This window comes from Cervus canadensis, chromosome 28 (genome assembly GCF_019320065.1).
Source record: "Cervus canadensis isolate Bull #8, Minnesota chromosome 28, ASM1932006v1, whole genome shotgun sequence".
Classification (NCBI taxonomy): Eukaryota; Metazoa; Chordata; class Mammalia; order Artiodactyla; family Cervidae; genus Cervus; species Cervus canadensis.
Genome location: NC_057413.1, coordinates 20,889,044 through 20,905,040, shown reverse-complemented (window position 1 = coordinate 20,905,040; position 15,997 = coordinate 20,889,044). Strand labels below are relative to the sequence as shown.

At 50.3% G+C, this 15,997-nt stretch overlaps 1 protein-coding gene across 3 annotated transcripts in view; it reads right to left on the bottom strand.

Moving 5' to 3' along the window:
• GABBR1 (gamma-aminobutyric acid type B receptor subunit 1) overlaps window positions 1-15,997 on the bottom strand; it is a 29,186-nt gene that overhangs the window by 9,689 nt on the left and 3,500 nt on the right. For all 3 annotated transcript variants that reach the window (XM_043449994.1, XM_043449992.1, XM_043449995.1), the window contains 9 exons: window positions 15,631-15,651; window positions 13,939-14,099; window positions 10,432-10,566; window positions 9,883-10,053; window positions 8,724-8,825; window positions 8,228-8,293; window positions 7,595-7,786; window positions 1,148-1,390; window positions 466-529 (listed from right to left, as the gene is read on the bottom strand). In XM_043449994.1, the coding sequence (XP_043305929.1) occupies window positions 466-529; window positions 1,148-1,390; window positions 7,595-7,786; window positions 8,228-8,293; window positions 8,724-8,825; window positions 9,883-10,053; window positions 10,432-10,566; window positions 13,939-14,099; window positions 15,631-15,651 (1,155 nt within the window). The remainder of the gene's footprint in view (window positions 1-465; window positions 530-1,147; window positions 1,391-7,594; window positions 7,787-8,227; window positions 8,294-8,723; window positions 8,826-9,882; window positions 10,054-10,431; window positions 10,567-13,938; window positions 14,100-15,630; window positions 15,652-15,997) is intronic.

Sequence of the window (15,997 nt, the reverse complement as noted above, 5' to 3'; positions counted from 1 at the left end):
AAGCATATACCATCTAGAAAAGCCAAACTAGACGTACTGCAGAAAAATTAGACCTAATTGTTTACATATCAAGGAAATGCAATAGGTTCCCTTTAAAAATAGCTTGTTTCCTAGATTCAGCTTTCCTTGAGTCCATGAATATGCCGCTGGCAAGTGATGAACCCCTCAAGTCACCAGAGGGAAATTTCTCAAATCAAAATGGGGGCCACTAGGGGAAAAGAGTGGTGGTTTTCAATTTGCATGCACAACCACTGAAACGCAAAGAAACTCACCCATGGCTAAGCTTTTTATTATCAGTATCATTATTTAAAAGCTTGAGGAACACGGAAGAGCAGGCATGAGGTAGGGAGGCACCAAGGCAATGTCTTCCTGTCTCCTAGGGTTCTCCTCCCAGACCGTATTCTAGCCCAGCCCCAGCCTGGCCCGTCCACCGACCTCCCCATCCCCCCACATCCCTATGCTCACCCTGCAGCTGCTCGATGAGCGTCCATGCCATCCGAGAGCCGCTGGCATCAAACACCACATGGCCCTGAGGGGGAGAAACATGTGGAGGAAGGCAAAGGGGATAAAAGCAAGAGCGAAACGAGAACATCAGGGCCTCTTTGAATCCTTATGTTTTTGAAGTAATTGAGCTTCTGAATGAATTCTATTTATGGCATTTGCCTGCATATAGGACATACCCCAGATGCCCATACCCTAGATTTTAGAAACATTATTCTTTGGAAAAGAAGCTTCACCCAGGAGATTTGAATGGGAAAAATCCCCAGATGGAATACCAGGGGACCTGGCCTCTGGCTGTGTGACCTAAGCAAGTCACCAAGTCCCTCTGGATGCTTATTTCCCCACTTTAAGAGGAATAAGGAGAGGATCTTTCAGGCTGCTTCCTCTTTTAAAATCCTATAATTTTCATCTGACTCATAAATATCGGGACTGAGAGAAGTGAGGGGAGAGGTTGGAAGAAATGGAATATATCATCGCTCTTCTAGACTTCTGTGGGGTTTTCTGGCTTGGGGGCTTCTACTTCCCTGGTCTAAAACTGATTATTGCAGAGAGGTAACTGAGAAGGCATGTTTCCAGGAGAAGAAGCCTCAGAGAGGTCTCTCCGGATGGGAGGACAGAGGCCAGCAAAGGGGCTGCTGTAACTCACGGAAACACCCTCAAAGGATGAGGAGTTCATTGCCCGGTAGATTTGGTCAGTTATGGTCTGGTTGTTGTAGTTGAAGTCTTCCAGGCGCACACCCGAACGGCCGCCCCCTCCGGACGTCTTGTTGAGGGCCAGTGCCAAGGCCCAGATGGCATCATAGGCTAGGGGTGCCTCCTGGAAGCCTCCCGTCTCCTCAGGGTGTCGTTTTAGTCGTTTGGTCAGTTTCTCCACAAACTCCTGGGATGTCTAGGAAGGGAAGAACAGGATGAAAGGATTGGAGTGGGGTGGGCTTGAGTCTGGCTCTGACACTTTGACTTGAATGGATGGTTTGTGTTCAAGTCGTCAGATTGAGCCTGTGTACACTCAACATCCCTAACTATACATGCGCATCTAAGATCAGAAGCTACTAGACTAGAGCAGGGGTTAGCTGGGTCCAATGGCCTTAGTGTGCACAGCTGCAAGCTCAGAACTGCAAGCAGAGAAGTTTAATAAATAGATGCTCTGCATAATGAACAGCAGAGAGAATGAAATGAAAGCAGAGAGAGAGAGCAAAGCAAAGATGTGGCCCCGCCAGTGAGGAGCTGCAGCACTGGTTTTTCTCTCAGCCTTCAGACTCTTCCAACAGAGCTGACGCAGGAACTAACAGCTCCAAGTCTGAAAGAGCCCAGAGAAGGTGACACCACAGCCTTTCTCGCTCTGTCAACCAGAAAGATTTTTCTTTAGCGTGCTAACTTCCTGCCATCCTCGTGTGCTTTCCGTTCACTGTCTCTTGGACGGTTTTCAGAAGACTTGGGGCTGCAGAAACACCCTTCACACGTTTGAAGTCGATTATTCAATCCCTACCCACACCCCTCCCAACCTTCCATCTTCTTTTTCCAAGAAAGCTAAAAAGAATAAGAGCTCTTTTAACTCTGTCATGAAATGGATCAAGAGAGCTGAATTTCTATACCCGGCAGTAACACTGTTTACCTAAACGACTGCAAGTAAATTGCTTCCTTTTTTGGAACTGTCTTCCACATAATGGGGAAAATCATGTCTGCCCTTCCTTACCTCCCAGAAACCATACCAGGAAAGGCTCAGTGTCCACCTCTTGGCAAGGCACAGCTAATACACAGGGGCACCACACAGCTCTGTCTAGACTTGGAATGTGTTAACATACATACATGGGCTTCCCTGGTGGCTCAGGTGGCAAAGAATCTGCCTGCAATGCAGGAGGCCAACATACACACATACTCTAACAAAGGGATGAATAGATGAATGAAGAATAAATATGAATCTCTGTTCCTGATGCCCTGCCTACTTTCCCTTCTATTCAGCTTTCTGGAGGCACAGGGGAATGGGAAATGCAAAGGATGTGCAATGTGGTGAGCTGGAAACAGCCCAGGATTGAAGACAAGCAGGCCTGTGCTCTGCTCCTCCTGAGGACAGGACCAGAGTCTCTTCTCCTCTTAATCCTCAGCATCCAGCACTGTGCCCCGCCCATTCTGGACAAACAAGTGTCTATAGATGAAGGGAATGAAATGTGGTTATCCATTTATCAACACTCACTCAATGTACAACACCAGGAGTGAGCCCTCTGTAAACAATGGACACTGAGTGTTAATGATATAGCAGCGTAGGTTCATCAGCTGTAAACAGTCTGGTGGGGAATGCCAATAACAGGGGAAGCTACGAATGAGTGGGGCAGGAAGCATATAGGAAACCTTTGTGTCTTCCTCTCAATTTTCCTGTGAACTCAAAAACTGCTTTCAAAAAAACCATCTTTGGGACCTCCCTTGTGGCTCAGTGGTAAAGAATCCACCTGCCAATGCTGGAGACATGGATTCAATCCCTGATCCAGGAAGAATCCACATGCCGAGGAGCAACTAAACCTGTGTGCCACAACTATTGAGCCTGTGCTCTAGAGCCTGGGAGCCACATCTACTGAAGCCTGCATGCCTTACAACCCATGCTCCACAACAAGAGAAGCCACCACAATGAGAAGCCCACACATTACAACTAGAGAGTAGCCCCTGCTCACTACAACTAGAGAAAGCCCACGAAGCAATGAAGACCCAGCACAGCCTAAATAAATAAATAAATAAAATTATTTTTCAAAAAACCATCTTTAAGAAAAATGTCCATTGGATGGATAAATGGAAAGATGCCTTCTAATTCCAAATAATCCACCAAGCTGCTATTTAATCTCAAACAAGTTACTAGATTTCACTATGGAGTTATTTGGGCTTCCCTGGTGGCTCAGTCGGTAAAGAATTTGCCTGCAATGCAGGAGACCTGGGTTCGATCCCTGGGATGGGAAGATCCCCTCGAGGAAGGCATGGCAACTCACTCTAGTATTCTTGCCTGGAGAATCCCCATGGACAGAGGAGCCTGGCGGGCTACAGTCCATGGGGTCGAAAAGAGTTGGACACAACTGAGCAATGAAGCACAGCACATGGAGTTATTCAGCTTTAAAATGGGAGTGATATTAACCACCTTGAAAAGTTATTATAAGGATGAAATTACAACATTATAAAATGCTAAGTATAAAGTTACATTTTCTCTTTCAACCTCATCATTGTTACCAATATTCAAATCTGTAATTCCAGCTCAATATTTCAAGCCCTGAATTTCTCTCTTTAAGGTATTTGTAACTATATAATCAGTAATCTCAAAAATATCTAAGAATAAGCTCTATTTTTCTAACACTCCCCAGTATATAGGACTGAAACCTTAGGATCACCTTAGACTCTTTCAAATCACCAAGTCCTCTTAATACTTTTGTGCTGAAATGTTTCATTAATATCACTTCTTATACAGAATAATGTTAATCATAATTATAGCTGACATCTACATTGTTCTTATTATTGTCCTCATATATATCAACTTATTTAATTCTCAGATAACCCAATGAGGTAAATACTATATATGCTCATTTTAGAAAGTGACAAGGAACCTGAGACAGAACCGTTTGACCTGCTTGAAGGTATGCTGCTAGCACTGGGATTCCAATCCGTTCAAAGTCCATTCGCTTCCCTCCACCCTGTAAACTGGAATGTCTCTCTCCCATAGCACCTGCTCAGCAGATAGCAACTAGCCTGAGCAACCTGTCAGCCTCCAAGCCCAGCCAGCCTTCAGTTCAAAGTAAACCCTGCATCCAAAAATCACTCAGACAGGAAGGGAATCATCTGCTCTGCATGTCACTCTCCCCAGCCCGGCTCCTCATACTCCCCTGGCTTCAGGTCACCACCACTAACACACTTGGATACAGGGAGCACCACTGTCCCAGGCATGACTAAAATTACCAAAAAGTCTCTCCCCTTTGGGTCAGCAAAGATGGCTATACATTTTCAAATGGAAATGTTATAAGGCGGCTTAAGGAAAACAACAACAACAAAAATTCCACAAAACCCATAGAAATTAGTGAATTATTAATGAATTACCCAAGTACCAATGTATGATCCTAAATTTTTAACAGCCCTGTTGGCAGTCTCTATATGTGAGAATAGATGTCCAATGGTGATCTAAAATGTATATCCAGAGGTAGATTTTTATTTTCTATTGTACCCAGGTCCTCTATCTATACCAACCAGAATTTACTGACAATCTTTTTTTTAATTTTCCAGACTCTTTTTAAAATTATTTAATTTTTATTTTTTGGCCGCTCCTGGCGGCATGTTGGATCTTGTTTTCCTGACCAGGGATCGAACCCTCCCGCCCTGCACTGGAAGCATGGAGTCTTAACTGCTGGAATGCCAGAGAAGTCCCCATATCTTATCCCCTAGTATACTGCCTCATACCTGAGCTCTAGTACAGCTCCAGCCTGGAGCTATTTTTCTCCAAAACCACTCTAATCCACTCTCCCATATATGGCTCCTAAAAACTCTTTCTCTAAACCAGAATTTCTCAGTCTCTGCACTATTGACATTTTGAGCAGGATAATCCTTTGTTGTGGGGATGATCCTTTGCATTGTAAGTTATTTAGAAGTATTCCTGGGGACTTCCCTGGTGGTCCAGAGGCTAAGACTCCACATTCCCAATACAGGGGGCTGGGGATCAATCCCTGGTCAGGGAACTAGACCCCATATGCCACAACTAAGAGTTCGAATGCCACAACTAAGACCCAACACAGCCAAACAACTATTTAAAAAAAGAAGTATTCCTAGCCAACTCATTAGATACCAGTTGTGACAACCAAAACTTCCCCTAAATATTGCAACCTTTGATTGAAAACCACCACACTACCAGGCCTCAAAGTGTGGGCCCCAGACCAGTAGCATCAACATCCCAGGGAACTTGTTGAAATGTATTAAGTTCCAGTCTCACTCCAGACCCACTGAATCAGAACTTCCAAGGGAAGAGCCCAGTCATGGTTCTGATAGAAGCTAAAGTTTGAGAACTGTTGATCTAAATGCAAGGCATTCCTTACAAAGTGAAGGCAACTCTGTTTCACTTCTAAATCTCCTCGATTCTGGGTCATAGGCTCCATCCTTGCTTCTGATCCACTTCTCTTGGTCCTATCTGATCCATCTGTAACCTCGTGTCTAGTTAATTATTAAGATGGCTTTTACACTCTGAAAAATCTTGGCCTCTTCATCTGGCATTTTAGGCTACCAAGCAGGCCTAGCAATACCTCTAGTCCTCAAAGGCAGGCACCATTTTTCTCTAAAGACCAAGAGTCAGAAAAAGATCCTCCAACTCAAAAGCCCAGGGGCCTATATACCCCCATCCAAATCCCTGCTTCCTATCAGGGCAGAAGGGGTAGAAGGCACTATTGGCAGGTCCTGGGCTTGGGGCACCAACCAGCTTTTCTGGCTTCAGTTACCACCTCCTCTACTTCCCCCAAGGTCTCAGGACAACTCACCTCTCAGGTGCTCTACATGGAAACGACCTGGCAGAATTTTTCTATCATAATTTTTCAACCAAGATCCCTCGAAAATGTCACAGGACAGTATCCATAATTAAAGTACACATGGCAACTGACCCTTCCATCACAATCCACTGTCAGAATAAACTTCCTGAATCTTATCTCTCTCTCATTCAAGAACTGTCATCTGCTAAACAGTGTTAGCTGATATAAGGGCAAGCTTTTTAGTGAGACTTCAAGGTTTTCCATGGGAGGTGACAGAGCAGATGGTTTGGAGTTAGATTCAACTAGAATTTAATTCCAGCTTTACCACTCAGCAGCTGGTGACCCATGATAAATCAGTTAACCTCTCTGAGTCTCAATTTCTTGGTCTATAAGATAGAAATGAAAAATCTACATCAGAATATCACTATGAGCATCACTGAAATCATTTGTCTAAGCTCCTGGTTTACTATGTAAAAGTGATTATTACTACAGCAATTTAAAAATAAGATATTCTTGGGACTGCCATGGCAGTCCAGGGGTTAAGACTCCACACTTCTGATGCAAGGGGCATGGGGTTCAATCCTTCATCCAGGAATTAAGATCCTACATGCCTTGCAGCGTGGCCAAAAAATAAAAAATAAAATAAATAAGATATTCATGTGCTTTTACAGTCATTCATGCACTCCTAGCATGCTCTCCAAGGCAGGTATTCCAGATCTGGGGCTGTATCTGTATAATAAGCAGACACACAGGTTTCCCTATCAAGCTCAGCCAAGATTCTCATACTCGTTAGTGCAGTCCTGAACCAGAAAGGAGGCTCCCCGCCACACCACACCCTACCCACTTGTGCCCCTCACCTCTAGGCTGATTTCCACATCAACCAGTATGTCTTTTAGTCCAAGGTCCGTCACTAACCAGCTATCTGGGGCTAACTGATTTCAAAAATCCCTTCTGCATTTAAAATTCTAAAAGAGAATCATTTTTATTTTATTTTTTAAATTTATTTATTTCTTTGACTGCACCAGGTCTTAGATGCAGCACATGAGATCTTTTAGTTCCAGCATGTGGGGTCTAGTTCCCGGACCAGTAATTGAACCTGGGCACCCCTGCATTGGAAGCATGGAGTCTCAGCCACTGGACCACCAGGGAACTCCCAGAGAAACATTTTTAAAAAAGCATCAGGAGCCAAGCTAATTGAATACCAATCAAGAGTGAATACGAAGCAACTCTAAAGTGCTCTAAAGTCACCAAGAAAATAAAACGAATTTTTGCCCAGAAACAGCGCTCCTATAAAGGTGTGCTTGCAGATGCAGCATCTATATTGTCATTAACACCTCTCCCTCATTTGACTTCTTGCCAACTGCTCCTTGTTTCCATGGTAACAGCCCTGCAACTCATCAGGGGCCCACTGAACGTACCACTCTAACTCCCTCTTTCCTGCCCAAGGAAGTCACAGCAGAGGTGGAATCCATAGGAAACATGATGCACAAATTGAGGGTGAGCAGAGGCCCCTTGCCCTCCTAAACCTCCAAGCCCCATACCTGCTCCCCTCACCTAAGAGACCCCCTCAGGCCCTTCCTCCTGCCCAAGGGCCAGCTTCTAAGTCCTCACACACTCACCATGTTGGAAATGCTGCGAGTGTTGGCTGGGTTCAGCATGACTATCTCAGTGGTGATGTGGCCCTCCACCGCCTCGGTCATCTCATCCACTGTGCAGTTGATGGACGGGTCATAGATCTTGAACCAATTGTCAGCATACCACCCGATGAGGAACCAGACATACTTCTTCCCAAAGAGCCGCTCCTTGTACACCTGAGTGCAGAGGAGGAGTGGGGCTGGGTCTTCGTTTCATTTATTTGTCTTATCTCACATAACACTATTCAGCCTCTTCAGATTCAGAGAAAAGCAGAGCATTGAAAAGAGTAATCTACAAGTCTGGGGGTAATAGGGAAGGTTCGACTACTTCTCCTTCTAGGTGTCTCCCAGCCTCTATTTCTGAGTGGCCTTTTCCAGCCAGACAGGAAAGATGAGATTCTTCCGTCTCCTCTGGAAATACAAAGTGATAGGAAAATGAGACCTGGAGAGTGTCATGTGTGTGAGAGGCCAAGACGTGGAGTCAGAGCCTACAGACAGGACTTTCATATTAATCCTATCCTCTAATCATTTGCTCAGAGAGGCAGAGAGGAGAGCCCAGGAGACACCCAAGGCAAAGAGCCCACCCAGCGCCCCTCCTTTCTCAGATTCCAACTCCACCTCACAAAAAACTTTCCGGGCTTCAGTCTCGTAGAAAAGTCCCACGATGATCCGGGCATCCTGGCGCTATGGAATGGAGAGAGAACAGAGCTCCTGAGGGATGCAGGAAGGGGCCAAGGCAAGCACTTTCACGGATTTGACTTCCTGTCCCAAGGCGCTCAGTGTAGGGTTCTGTTCGATGAGTAGTGGATAAATGTCAACTACAGGATGAAGCTAACCTTCCCCGGGAGATGCTTCTGCCTTGAAGAATCAAAATTATGTGACTTGAGGCAGGTGTTAGCTAACGCTACGATGGTAATCAAATTGCAATAGATTAATGTACCAAATCAACACACTGCACTTCTTAAATTTATACAGCATTGTGTGTCAATTATATTTCAACACCAAAAAAAAAAAAAAAATCCAACCTGTCCCTGCCTGCCTCTTTTCCCACCCACCACTGTTCCCCCTCACCCAGACCCTTGCAGACTGGGCCCACCAGCCCCCACCATCCCACCTTAAGGTTTTTGACAGGCACAGCTGGATCCGAGAAGAAACTCTGCCGGAAGGTAATCTCGATTCCAGCCTCCTTCACCCGTTCCTCCAGGTCGTCCAGAGTCTTGGGAGGGGATGAGGATCAAATAGAGAAAGCACAGGGTGCACAATGGAGTAAAGCCTGGAGGTGTCACCTGGGGACCACATACTCAGAACAAAGGAAGAGTGATTCTGAACCTCCCTCCAACAGCTCTTTCCCCAGTGGGGAGAGTTTGAAGGAGAGCTTCTGGTGTCTTAGGACATGGCTTCCTACGGGAAGGTGCTTAGTGAATCCCTCCTGAGGCTCTGCATCCAGTTAAGTCACCCCCATCACCCGACTCCTGCCTGACAGCAAAAAATGGGGAAAGGAAAACAGAAGAACCAGGAAAAGACAAGGCAGGGTCTGGTCTCGGCAGGATGATGTCAACCTCAAGAGGCAAGTGGGCAGACAGACAAAAGGATCAGAGAATGTCCTGAGTCACTGAGAAGGTTGGGGGAGGATTAAAGAGTCACCAAACACAAAAGTGAATAGAGGACCCAAAGAATAGAATTAAAGAGAGGGAGCAGGCTGTCTTCTTCGGGGTAAAGAGCCAGGTATTTCCTTTCTACCCCCCTCAAGTCTCCCCTTTCCCCCTCCTCCTCTCCTTGCACGTCTGCACCTCCACGTCAATTACCAACCATGTGCATGCATGTGTCTGTCTGCCTCTCTCTTCTCTCCCTCCCCCCAGCTCTCTCTCTATTCCCTCTCTTCCCATCACACACGCCCACCACCTCCCCTGGAGTGCCTCTGGAATCTACTACCTCCCCAGGTTCTAGTTTCATATTCTCTCCCTTATCTTACTTCAATTTTAAAATGAACCTACTTTAATAGAACTGGGTTGCTTGGAGTCTATCTGTCTGGGGGATAGAGCATCAAAGCAGGGGAAAATTAAAGATCCTAAAATCAAAAAGTTGGAGAGGGTCCTGAAAACTCAGCTGGTTCACTCCTCTGGTTACAGGAAGAACATGCACTTAACCCACTCAGAATGTGTCCTCTCTTGATAAAGAACCAAGGTCTTCGCCCCTTGGCAAAAGGAATCCCATGTCGCATCCCTCTGGGCTGGGATTTGAGCCCAGGCCCCCATCACCCCATCCATCCTCACCGAGGTGAAGACCTCGGTGGTCTGCTGGATGGTGGCGATCTTCTTCCAGCCCCACTTCTCAAAGAGTTTCACCCGGGTGGGATTGTGGAGTGTGGCCGACGGGTGAGTTCGGAAGAACGTAGGAAAGCGTTGTCGGTTCGACAGGGCTGGTGAGCTGGAGCCGTAGGAAAGCTACAAGAGGAGGGACAGCCTTCTGTCCCAGTGTGTTCCTGGCAGCCTCACTAAGAGAGCTCCTTCCACCCTTCCCTGCCTCTGGGCTTCTCTCGCTCACTCTCGCCAAGCCTCCCTACTTCTGCCCAAGGAAAAGTGATTCTCAAAAGCCCCCTCCCTCAGGGTACCCTTTCACTCATCTGCCTTCCATTCCTTCTGATGGTAAGCAGGTCAGCTGCAGTCCTGTCAGACCACTGCTGCTAGCAGGCCAACTAGCTCAGGTCTCCAAAGGACTCTGATCTTGGAAGCGTGGCCACTGTGGTCCTCAATACACCCCCCTCTTTCTTAAACGGCCCCAAAGGGGACAGCCCCACCTCTGGCCCTCAGGGCCCCGCATACCACAATGAGGTTCCACATCCTGGCAGCCTCAGCCACGAGCGTGGAGACGGAGCTGCAGCCAGGCATAAGGATGATCTTGATGGGGTCATTGTAGAGCAGCTCATACAGGTACTTGGTGGCTTGGCCCGGGTCACACTGCATGAGGGTGAGGATGGAGGGGATGATGGGAGGCTCCCCCAGGGCTCCTCCCCTCCCTGCAACTCCTACTCTCTTCTTTTCCCCAACAACCTAGTCACTTGCCTAGTTACCCATCCCCCTGCTGAATCTCTTTTCTCATTATCCCCGTTTCTTCTCTTTCCTGAGTCTCCTTTCCCCTCATTCGTGAAACATCCTTCTCTGCCTCCCACCTGGCACCTTACCCACACCCTCTCCTGCATGCCCTCTGCCAGTGTGCATGCAAACACTGCCTTCCCTCCTCTCAGCGCATCCTCAGACACCCCCTAGCCCACCTTCCCTCAATGACCCCTCCCTCCTCTTTTCCTTAGGTTTCTATGCTCCAAACACCTGTGAGTAAAATAGACTGCAGGAATATGAATAAATTTTTCCCTAAGTCCCCAGACAGCCTCTTGAAAGCCATATTATGAAAAGTCCTCCCTCACCTCTGCAAACTCCCTCTCCCACCTGCTATTTTTTTTTCCCTCCCTCTTCTCTTTTCAGGGCTAGAGACACACAAACAGGAGAGAACAGGGACAGACCCCCAGGGGGTCCTGGCTCAGCGGATTCATGCCCTCCTGCTGGGCTCTGACATTTGGCGGGTGCGTTGGGAAAAAAGACATTCAGGGACGGAAGCGGGTGGGGAGAAACAAGGATGAGGGAAGAGCTGGGGAGAATAAATAGAATGGGATGCTTGAGAAACCAGATGCTTTTAGGGGTGCCTACAAGAGAGGGACAAAGCTGGGAAAGTAAACAATGCAGAGAGCTCAAGGGGCAGGGGCAGAGGGGAAGTGGGGGGAGGAACAGCCAGCCGTGGGGCTCCCACTGCCTGTTCCCCTCCTGCTGAAATATGACATTTCAGAAGCTGCTGGAGCCCCAAAGGAAGGGGGGAAGAAATGGAAGCCAGTGGGGAGCCAGGGCAGAGGGGACAGACAGGCAGTACAGTGGACTGGGGAGGGTGATGGAGGGCAGGGCAAGTAGAAGGAAATAAAGAAGGCCCCCTAGGGCCTGCTCACTTCCCACTGAGGCCTGACATTTGGGACACTGTGGGAAGTTGGAGAAGGGGGAGTCAGGGGAGGCTGGCCCATGGAACCAACTCCCTGCTGCCCACCCAGGCCTACCCCTGCTAAGGGCAGTGCTCTGTGCATGCTCAACTGCATGTTTTGAAGGTTCTGCATCCCTGCCACTTGGGCATCTTTGTGTATCTTTACCATCCTCACATCCCAGCTTCCTGCATCTATCACTCCAGATCCTGCCCCCAGCTTCTCCCAAGGGTTCTCAGTGGTCCTCCCTTTCTTGTCTGAGGGGAGGTTATTAGGAACCATGAGGACATATAAGAACACATAAGATACAGACAAAGAGGGCAATGTACAGGACCCTAATGTCTTTCCTTCTGTTTCCTGTTTCCTCCCCTACCTTCTCTTGCACTCCTTCCCCCTTCCACACTCTATCCATCACTGCACACTCCCTTGGCCACATGATTCTCACCCTCTCCCCAACAGACCAGATCTGTCTTCCCCTCTCTCCTCTCCTCTCTCTCCCAAGGAGCAAGGATCCGGATTTGCGGGCAGGAAACCACACATTCCAGTTTGTCTGCCTTTTCATCTCTCCCTCGCCGCCTCTGCTATTTTCTCCTCCATCTCCCTTCTCTCAGGTCCCCATCTGCTCCCCAACACCTCCAGGGAATCACCTGTCATGGTGGATGAGTTGGAGCTCACACCCAGGGCTCCCCTAGCTCCCCACGATCCCTTATCCCAAAGCCTGCACCCATCCCTCCCTGTCCCTCTCCCCAGATTCCCACTCCCATAGCCAATTACCACTCTTCTAAACTGACTCCTCCATGGAATCCGATCCTCTTTCTCCTCTTGCCTCTCCTACACTAACTAGTTCTTTTCCTGTGTCCTGCTACCCTTCCTATAGACATCCTGGGGTTAGCCAAATAAGATTTTTATTGGTGAAAATGCAGACCCTTGGAACTCATCCCTGACCGAGGAGTTAGAATCTGGATTCATAACAAACTTCTCTGGTGAGGCTTAGGTACACTGAAGTTTGAGAATCACTGTCAAAGTGTCAGAAGAGATTCAAAGTTCCAGAAGAGTCCTTGTACCCTCTCCTCCTCAAGCATCCCATCTTCAACTCCACCTCTGCCCCCTCCTCCCTCACACAGGTATTTCTAGGTGTACACTGCTGTTCCAAAGAATGACTATAAATGCCCAGTCCACCCCAGGTGTAAGATCACCAGGTGCTCACCCACCCCTATGCTCTTTCCCTCTCCCCCAAACCCTTAAGTCTCTGGGGCCTTCTGGGAGAGATGATAGATTTGAGATCCCAAATTGCCTTGCTGCCTGGGCTACATCCTCCCCCATACTCCTAGTCATTCATGTGGAGGTTGGGGTGAGAAAGGAATCTTACAGCACTATCCCCTACTACCCCTGGACCTTTCCCCCTCTCCCAATTTCCCCTCTCCCTAACCCTACATTCCATTTCCCTTGTCACATCTTAAAAGGCCGCAACACTCAGGGAAGGCAAACTCAAGAGCCAAGTTCCCCAAGACACCCCCGGGTCTCAGGCTGTCAGCACTCCTCTTGCTGGCCCCCCTCCCCCACTGCCATTCTTTCCTGTTCTTTCTCTTCCCTGCATTCTGACTTCTTGCCATCCCCATGCTCTTGTGGGGGCTCCTGTGTGGACCTCTAATCCCATTCATTTTCCTAGCACCTCTGCCCATCTCTTGACCATTAGCCTTCCCGACTACAACAGACCACCAAACAATTCCACAATCCAGGAATCCACAACAGGGTTGCAGACGAAGGGATGAGAAAGAGTCAGGTGGGGACCCAAGCTTCCGTGCTGTTTGTTGTGAAAAATAAACTAGAGCACTCAAGTCCCTCAAAATTTTCCTGATTGGGTCCCTATTCCTTCCGCTCCAACCTGCTGCCAAGATTTACCTTGTTACCATGGTAAATGTAAACCCCTGATCCAGCTCCATTCCCTCCATCCCCCAACCCACCCCAGGGTTAGTTTACTCCCCGGAGGAACCAGATCGGCTTGTTCCCTAAAGCCATCACCAGTTTCTCCAGCTACCCCCGACCTAGGCACTTCCAGGGGTCTCGGAGAACATAAGGGTCTGCCTTGCAGCGTGATTAACCACCTCGAACCCCTAGACCCTCATCTTGAACCTCCAGCCTCTGTCACTCTCCCCAAGCTCCCACATCCCCCGCCTATCTTCAGCTAGTCACACATGGGAGGGGTCTGCCTGGCAATCGCAGAAGCTACTCAGACTAAGGCACGTGCAGCAGGCCCCCTGCCCCCCCAGCCCCCACCACCCCACCTACCCACTCCCCTCTCCGGGGCTACCTTGCTGTCGTGGTGGATGAGCTTGAGCTCATAGTCCGGCAGGATGTCCCTGCGGCTATTCACGTCCTCCAGCGCCATCTCCACCGCGGGCTGGCAGGCCTGGCCCCCCGGCCAGCCCCCGCTCATGGGAAACAGCGCCCCGATGTACACAGCGCGCCGTTCTGAGGAGGGGTGCGGGGGGACCCGCGGGTGAGGCCGCGGGAGATGAGGGGAGTGGGAGGCCCGCACCGGAGTCACCCCCGCCACCCCCAGCACCACCAGGAGCAGCAGTGGCCACCCCACCCCGGGAGAGGGGGCCCCCGGACCCATGGCAGGGGGCGGGCGGGGGGAGGGGGCGGGAGCTGCTTGGGGAGGAGGACGAGCTCAGGGGGGACACTTTTCCTGGGGAGGGCTGCTGAGGGGCTGTCGGGGAGGCGCCTCCATCCCTGGTTTTGTGCGGAGGAGGGAGATAGGGTCTCGGGAAAGCAGGGAAGGTTGGCTTCCTACGGCCCTCACGGCTCTGGCTCCCGCCACCGCCGCCGCCACCGCGGACTCTCCTCGCGGACTGACTGACCGACCGAGGGGAGGAGGAGGAGGGAGAGGCAGGGCTGGGAGGGGGCTCTGACGTCACGGGCGGCGCGCGGCGGCGGGGAGGGGGTGGGGGGGCCGGGCTGGGGAGGGAGGGAGGGGGCGGGGACGGAGGCGAGAGCGGCTGAGGGAACCACCGTCTGAGGGGAGAGGAGGGGAGGGCGGCCGCGACCCCCAGGGTGAAAGGGACGGATGGGGAAGGCGAGGGTCCCAACCTAAGGGAACGTTCGGGGAGGAGGAAAGAGGGGAAGGGGTGTGCCAGGAGGGCGGGGTGGGCGGAGGGAACCGCGGGAGGCTGAAGCTCTGGGGGGCGAGGGATGGAGAGGCGAGGGCCAGAGAGGGACGCGAGAGAAAAGGGGTTGGCGCCTGAGCGTCTTCATGGGGGTGTGAATAGACGGGGTGAAGGGCTGAGGGGTGGGGGAAGAGGGCGATGGGAACGGTTGTGGAGAGAAAGGGAGAGCTGGGCGGGGAAGAGGGAAGGCTTGGGTAAAGGGCGTGGAGGTGGGGGGGTGCGGATGATGGGGACAGAGGAAGGGAACACAGAGCTGGTTGGACAGAGTCTGGACAGAGAAAGGGTGGTGGGAGAAGGAACTGAGGTGAAAGAAAAGGGAACGGGCGTAGGGAAGGGAAGGATGTGGGGAGGCGCTGAAGGTAAGGGAGAGTGAGGCCCGGCGGTGGGTGAGATGGGTGGACGGGGCTGATGGAGTCAGCAGGTGACATCCTAGGAAGGGGGCGGGCAGGGAAGGGTTCCAGAGAAGGTCGGAAGGAACCCCACCGGGGTAGGCGAGCTGGACGCTCCGGGTCTCCCAGCACTCTGCCGCCCCCTGCTGGGGCTCTGCCATTTGGCAGAAGCGGAGTCTGGAGGAGGCGGAGCCGAGGGGGGTGCAGCCAGGCAGGGAGATGGGAGGGACCGCAGCCTCGCAGAAAACCGGGACTGGAGGCTGGAAACAGGTAGGGAAAGAAGGGGCCGGCCGCCTACTGGGGACTGGGGTGAGTGGGGGAAGGTGGGGGAGGAATGGGGAGGATGAGAACCCACAACGTAAGGGGCAGAATCCCTGGAGGTGGAGGGTGAAGAGTGAGGGGTAAGAGGATTGCAGTGCACGCGATGAGGGTTTCTGATCTCACCTGAGTGTGGCGTTCGATTCACTGGCAGCAGGAAAGACGGGGATCAGAGAAGAGTTACCAGTGGCGCCCAGCTTCCCAGGCCTGATCCCCAGCCCCCTCCCACACCTGTCCATGCCGAAGAAGACCGGGAGGGGAGCAGAAGCCTGTGTTTCTGAGGGGAGGGTGCCTGGGAATAAGAGCAAGTGGGGCTGTGGGTCAGGATTTGTGGTTTTCTTCTTTCATTTTTCAAAGGACAACAGAATTTTTGAGACAGGAGTGCCAACAGCTAAGACAAGGGCAGATCCTGGTTTTGTGGAGCCTAAATATTATAAAATGTGGGGGTCTCTCTTTAAGAGAAAAAAAAATTACAAATGCGATTGACTTGAAG